Source organism: Brassica oleracea, chromosome C9, assembly GCF_000695525.1.
Source record: "Brassica oleracea var. oleracea cultivar TO1000 chromosome C9, BOL, whole genome shotgun sequence".
NCBI classification, from domain to species: domain Eukaryota; kingdom Viridiplantae; phylum Streptophyta; class Magnoliopsida; order Brassicales; family Brassicaceae; genus Brassica; species Brassica oleracea.
Window position 1 is genome coordinate 12,819,846 of NC_027756.1, and position 7,834 is coordinate 12,827,679.

General features: G+C 30.1%; 1 protein-coding gene across 2 annotated transcripts; it reads right to left on the reverse strand.

The window, feature by feature from the left end:
- Positions 1–5,515: 5,515 nt before the first annotated feature.
- On the reverse strand, positions 5,516–7,494 carry LOC106316086 (probable potassium channel AKT5). Of its 2 annotated transcripts, none has more exons than XM_013753950.1 (4): positions 7,104–7,494; positions 6,450–6,698; positions 6,309–6,366; positions 5,516–6,042 (listed from the first exon to the last, which is right to left on the reverse strand). In XM_013753950.1, the coding sequence occupies exons 1-4, from the start codon at positions 7,328–7,330 to the stop codon at positions 5,662–5,664; spliced, it is 915 nt and encodes a 304-aa protein (XP_013609404.1). In that variant the 5' UTR covers positions 7,331–7,494; the 3' UTR covers positions 5,516–5,661. The 2 variants fall into 2 exon arrangements, with proteins under 2 accessions (XP_013609404.1, XP_013609405.1); XM_013753951.1 differs by having other exon boundaries at positions 5,857–6,138.
- Positions 7,495–7,834: the final 340 nt, after the last annotated feature.

Sequence of the window (7,834 nt, forward strand, 5' to 3'; positions counted from 1 at the left end):
TGTGAAAATTTTGTGAAAATTTTGTGAACAATCAATGGAATATAGAAGACGGCGAAAAAGGTTGCCAAGGTTTTTTTTGTCGCTTTTTTTTTTGTTCCTTTTTCGTTTTTTTTTTTTTTAAAAGAATCGATTTTTTTTTTAAAATATAAAAGTGAATATTCTCAAATATTTTGTTTCCATATTTTTAGGAACTGATTTCTTATCCGTAGAATACAACTAATATGTAGAAATCAGTTTCTACAGTTTTTTAGAATTATAGTAATGTTTAGAATTTGATTTCTACATGTTTTAGATTTATAGTAAATCTGTAGAAGACGGTTTCTACATGTTTTAGAATAAGATTAATGTGTAGATTTCGATTTCTAAAAATTTTATAATGGTAGGTTAAGCGCAGAATGTGTATTCTACATATTTGTAGAATACTCCTATTTACGTAGATCACGTATTCTAAACATTGTAGATTCAATGAAAAAAGTAGATTTCGTTTTCTACTTCGTAGAATGCCATTTCTACTTCGTAGAATGTCATTTCTACTTTTTTTAGAACATAATCTGAAATTTATAATTTTAACTTTTTTATAACTGGAAAATATACCATTAAGTTCATATAGGTATTTTAACAAATGTTACTATTTTTCCAAAATTTTTTTGTTTGTAAAACTATTTATTAAAATTATTTTCATAAATATTAAAGGGTATTATAGGAAAATATGACACAAAATATAGATTAGTCTAAAGGGACATAGTTACTATTTTTTTGCTCTAAAAAAACAGTTTTAATCCCATATGTATATTAACCCCGAACCCTTACGGCATGTTTTCATAGTCATATCTCATCACGATAAAGATTCTTACAATTGTTAGAAAAATAAGTTGATCCATATAAACATATATTATGAATTTTATTAAACTAACTATCAAATTAAATATTTTTTCTTTCCTTAAATAAAAGCTACGGAATTACCTAATACGGTTAACATATATATGACAATTAATGATTATGAATAATACATATTTGATAACAATGTTTCTAACCCCTCTTTTTTTTTGTTTAATTTTATACTATTAAAATAAATTAAACAATCACATTAATCATATAATAAAAAAATTAGCTTTTTTCTTATATGTTATATTTTGAATTTTAAAAAAACGACTATAAATTAATAAAAAAATATATATGACAATTAATGATTATGAATAATACATATTTGATAACAATGTTTCTAACCCCTCTTTTTTTTTGTTTAATTTTATACTATTAAAATAAATTAAACAATCACATTAATCATATAATAAAAAAATTAGCTTTTTTCTTATATGTTATATTTTGAATTTTAAAAAAACGACTATAAATTAATAAAAAAGGTAAAAATCTCACACTGAAAATTTTGTGATCAATGGTTTAACTTTTTTTTGTTCAAGCAAGCTACAAATGATCATATATCGTAGGGATGGCGTTCAGATACACGTTCGGGTTCGTATCAGATATTTCAATAAAAATGTATAGAACTCGTTCGGATATTTCTACATTTCGAGTCGGGTTCTGGTATTTTATGTTCGGGTTCGGATATTTTGGGCCAGTTCGGATATTTAAATTTTGAAGAAAATAAATCAATTATTCATTGTTTAAGTTTTTTGTATTTAAAATATATTTTAACTTAACTGGTTTTCTAATTTTTAAAAGATTAAAATATTAATAGGTTTGGAAATAACACTTTAAAAATAGAAAGACACTAATTTACTTGTTGTTTTGAAATTTTAGATGCAACTTTTGTTAATGCAAGAAACACGAGTTTGATATGTATTTTTAGTGAGTAGCAAATGATTTTGTACATAATTATATGAATATTATCTAATTTTGAGCAATAAGCATCATTAATATAAATATTTTGAATAAAATAAGAGAAGTAAACTAGAAATATAGGGTTAAATATACTTAAGTTTGGTTATCTTCGGATATCCATTCGGATTCGGATATTACCTGTTTGGATTCAGATATTATCTGAACTGGTGAAATAAGTAATTTGTTTTATTGTTCTAAAATTAGATGATTTTTAGACCGAGCTAGTGAATATATACTAGACAGACAATTATATTTCGTGTCTGCACTTATATTCTATAATAGCTTAATATATTAGATTTGAACGCTAACCTGTTAATATAGTTTGCCAATGATTTTTTTTTCAAAATTTTGATTCTTAGATATGTATTTGGAGTGAAACTAATTTTTAGAGATGTCCAACTTTTAAAATTGACACTTATGTAATTCACCGAATTCATAGAAGAAGTTAAAAAAAAAAAACTTAACTCATATCAATGAAACAAAGAAGAGAACGAAAGCACAATTTTATAGAGGTAGAAAATAAAATCATTTATGGAGAGTCAATAGTAAACAAATCGATAGGAGAAAATCTAATTCTCTTTCGTCATATACAATCGATGTTGCCTATTTAGTTTTGGTGATTTGTGTCACCCGCAAAACTTAATTTCTTTTTATGCATATGAAATCTTAAAAATAATTAAAATGAGATGTACTATGTTAACAATTTAACAACGATAATATATTTAAAAGACCAACATTTTTATTTGTCATTTTATAATCGATAAAGATTGTAGTGTTGCAAACTGTTAAAATCATTTAATAAACAAACATTATTATAAAAACGTATCATGCGCATGAGCGCAGATTATCATCTAGTCATTAGATAGTCAGAATACTTTAATTAGTAACAGAAGAAAGGACTTATATCCGATATAAATAACGTTACAACTACAAATCAAACGTGCATAATAAAATAACTATATTATAAAAAAAATTGTTTTCAGTATATTTCTTATAATAAATAGATACTTTTTGTAAAGAGAATTATAGAGAAAATATAATCTTATTTCTATTTTTTCAATTACAGAGAAAAATTATATTATATAAGCATATAATATAGAAAAATCCTTTTTGTGCAGTTTTTCTATTTCTTATAAAAATATAAATGTAGATTGAAGATGTTCTCAGAGCCGCACCTGGGTCTAAGCAGATGAAATGCTTCCCGCCACCAACATAATAACTATTTTACCGGCCATATTTGTCTAAAAACTCCTTGTGGTCTAGGGGTCAAATGTGGCCACATTTGTCTAAAAACTCCTTGTGGTCTAGGGATCAAATGTGCTCTGATTCTCTAAGGGAAGGCTGGTTCGAAATCCCAATATTAATTATTTTTTTCAGCCATTATTTTTATTTTGGGTTTGTGGCTCTGAAATGTCTAGGTCCCGGATGTTCTAATACGAAGAAAAAATAATTTTAATTTTATGTATGAAAATATAAATGTAGATTGGAAAAGGCTTGGTCTTCCTCTTACACTTTAAATTAAATTATGATTTTATATTATTATTTCAGATCTAAAGAAAAGGTCGAAATAATTCACTTTTGGCATCGGAATTATGTGAAACGACCCCATGCGGGCATGCCTTGAATATGTGTAATCCTAAAGTCGGACAATATAAGCATAATTATCTCGTAATCCTTGAATATGTGTTAATTCTTAATCGTTAAATTAAGCACTAATTTAGATCAGCGGTCAAAACTTTACCAGGTCGGCCACGTGTTAAGATTGGTACCATAATTAAATGTTCTTTTCGGTCCCATCTGGTTAGAATCTCTTCGTCAGCAAATAGTTGGCCACCACAGCTAAAACTCAAGAATAAAAGATCGAATATTTTTATGTTTTCTAATTTTTTTTTGTTGAGAAAATTGATTTTCTTTCTTGATATGATCTGTTCTATTAAGTTGTTTGTGAATCCTAAGCTGATTGTATATCTGTTCTAATATACATTGTCATAATATATTTGTAAGAGGTGTAAATTGATAATCTTGACAAACAATACGTAAGCAGATTATCAACATTTTTTTAGAAATTAGTTATGGTTGAATAAAACGGTGTTATTGTTCTCCCACTGATACGATTTATATAAATAAATAGTGAAATTACAATGTTTTTTTTGAAAAATTACAATGTTTTTTTTTGAAAAATTACAATGTTTTTTTGAACATAAAAATTACAATGTTTATTGATAATTTTGGAAGATATTAACTAAATTCAACATTACAATCGAGTATCACGATGTAGTTTCAAGATATGTTTTTAAAAACTAAAGACAGTATTGTGATACAAGAGAATATATTATTGTCGGTGAATATCCTAGATTTGGATGATACCAAAATACTGTGGATAAAAAGATGAGATATAAAGACATTCACTGTTGTCTGTAGACTATAGTAAAAAACTTTTAACCAAAAAAAGTTATAGACGTTCAAATACTATTTACCATGCTATATATATTTTTGATTATTTTCTCACACGCAAAACGTAGGAGTCGAACTTACAATGTCAGCATAGTGGTCTTTGCCTCCTAGCTGTGAGTATTATTTATAAAATGGATACTCTTTACTGTTTGAAGCCTAAAATCGAATTAAGGGTTTACTATTTTTTCAATGTTTATTTCTTTGAATGTCCATATATACGTGCAAAAGAATACTGACACCATTCATAACATGAATTTGACTTTATCTTGATTTTTCATGTGTGCTTAATTTAATTAATCTATAATATTTTGAAATTAGATAAATTTGTAGACGTTAGAAATACTATGTTAGTATAAATACTTCTGGAAAGGGCTCGCTAGTCTCTACTTCTCATTGTTATTAGTTATGATTTCTTTAACTAAAGCAAATTCTATTTTCTTGCATCATTCACAACAAATTTGGCAACTAAAATGGTCCCTATAGAAAAGTAATATTACACATGCACAAATGTTGATGATAGGATTCTGAGTCCTTTCGTTCTGCACCGATGACGCCTTAAAGTATTTTTTTTTCCTTTTTTACATCCGGGAAGCTCGGGGCCAATACAACGGGATCAGTGGACTGATAAATAGCATGAGAACATTATTAACCTAGAGACCCATTTAACATCTCTTAATTTTTTTTAATAGTAAATGCAAGTTAAGAGACTCCGTTAAAAGACTCCGCTAAGAGACGGTAACATTTATGTGTTCCAATGCAAGTATCTTAATTAAAGGTTTTTAAAAATAATTATTAAACAGTTTTTTTTTAAAAATAAAATTTATTTATTAAATAAAACATAGTAAAAGATAAAATTTTAAACATTAATATTTAAATAAAAACATAAAAACAAATATTAGTAAAATAAACGAGATTGTTGTAGAATATTTCATGAGCTCGTTTCAAAACATCATTCTCATTTTGCCCGCTAGTTTTCTCTCGAGTTGCGGTTTCAAACACGCCACAAAACTTGCAGACGAGGTCATTTATTTTGTGCCATGGCAAAGCGAACTTGTAAGACTCCAAAAGCACGCCCGACATCTTTTCGGAAGAACACGAGAAATGAAGAACATGCGTTTGATTTTTTACATGGTTTAGTTTGATCCGGTTTATGCCGATTGATACCTTTATGTGGATATAATGTAACCGAACAGACAAAGGATGTAACCATATGTGAAAGACATTGAAGAGTCGAAATATACACAACGAACTTTAACCACTCTCTACCAAAATGTAAATTGTTATGTATGTAGCCTGAAATTCAAAAGGGATTTTTTTTACCGTCTACTTCTTACAAAATGTATACTACTATCAAATTTCACATTATTAAATCCCAGTGAAAGATACTTTACCAAATCCAAGATGACCAATTTGATACAACTCTAACCACACTCTCTCTGCTTCATCTCTTGCACTTGTTCTCGACTCTTCACTCCCACTAACCGACGTCGTTTTATCTTCCTCCATCGTTAAACTTCCATCTCTCTCCACCACAAACCGGTGATCATCATCATCATCTTCTTCTCCCCCTCCCCCCCCACCACATTTCTCTTCTTCCACTGCCATCTCAAACTGACGGTGTTGGTTATTCTGATGATGAAACCCATCTTCAATATTGATTTTCCCTCCCATCTTCAATATTGATTTTCCCGCAGCGTTGTGTTTTGTGTGGCCTCCGCTTGTTCTTCTTCTTGTATGAATTCGTGTCTGAAGGGAAACAAAACTTCGTTTAGTTAATGGCTTGTGTTAGTCTCCAATAGTTTCCCTGTCGCATTTTGTTTAGGAAACAAAACTCTCATGTCTCTGCAAAAGGAAACAGAGGGCCATGCCTAAACATAAGATCAAGTAAAACTTAAAAAACTCGGAAAGCAGAGCAACTTATTAACACACGACATCTAATCTGAAGTACCAAGAGAAAAAATATATAGCAGCTTCTTCATAAATGTAAGCTTGTGTTCAGATAAGTCACTAACCAGGAGAAGCTTTGTGCATCGAACCCAAAAGTAGTTGTATTTCTGATCCTTCTCCAATCTGATAATTCGAAAACAAGAAAGATTATGACAAAGGAAGAGAAGTGTTTGATATTCAAAGAAACACACATTCAAATCAATCACCTAGCAAAACAATTACTGGCCCTGCGAAGACTCCACAGACGCAGCATACTGAAAATGCCATATCCTTGAATGGTTGCCTTGTCCAAGAAGGCAACAAAGAATGTCAAAACGATGTCAATCGCGAAAAATCCATTGACAACGTTATCTATAATACTGAGAGGTGCTCTTGGCGTTTGTAGGTAGCCAAACTCAAAAGGAGAAGCCCATGCTGTGTAGACCACCAAAAGCACTAGAAACCAATCCCATGCCCTGACAAAATTCAACTTTAATCATCAGTTCCTAAATCATGGAATACGAGAAGAAGACAAACAAAAACGCAAAACAGAATTCGCATAGTATAAAAATTCAAAATCAAAGCAATATGATTCTATTGAATAAAATCAAACTAAGTGCGATTCGTGTAATGCCTTTGAACACGAGCATTACATCGAACACTATGGATTCAAAATAGTTTCATCGTTATTCGCTTCAATAGAGTAACAAAAACTTAAGGATCTGTTAATCTCGTAAGAGTGAGAACGAGAAGGCAAACATGCAGAAACCTAGCTCCTCCTCCACACAATAACGAATCGTCTACCACAAAATCTCAAACCAAGGATCATCAGCGATGACACGAACAATCACATAATCAGTTAAGCAAAATCGATTAACTACCTGTAGCGAGGATCGAAGGGAGAGACGATGAAGAAGCGGAGCTTAACGTGACGCGTAGAGCCAGAATTAACACCGAGAGGCGGAAGAAGACCTTTGCTAAAACTGTAATGACTTATCGTCTCTTCCGTCAAAACATGCTCCGCCGCTATATCCTCCGCCTCCTTGATCGAAACTCCGCCGCCTTGTTTCTCCGGCCAAAACCACACTTTCTTCTTCTTATTATCCATCTCGAATTCTCGATCGATCTTTTACTATCTCTCTCGATTGGAAACAGAATACGAACGATAGAGAGAGAGAGCCAGAGGAATGAAACCAAAAACGATGATCGTTTTTTTTTCCTTCTCATTAATCCCCTACCCACTACAATGCTTACACCTGCCCACTAAGACCAGTTTCTTCTGAGTCGAAATTAGGTGGCGGTTCTTCTTTTAATTCTCGTTAGGTATTAATCCGCGTCTTGCCAAAATGTGTTTATTAGTTTCGTTATTTTTTAATAAAAATACATTAATCTGTTTAATCTGGATATCTGTTTTGTTTTAGGTTGTTTTTTGGTTTTTAATCTCCTAAAATATAACTATCATTTTAAATCAATATTTATTTGGTTTCTTCGGTTAAACAGATTGATGTTTTTGGTTTTTTTTCCTCTGATAATGAAAAAGTACTATTATTTGTTTGTTTTCATGTTATGAATTTTAGATAGTCGTGATATCGAACCAATGATTTCATATTAT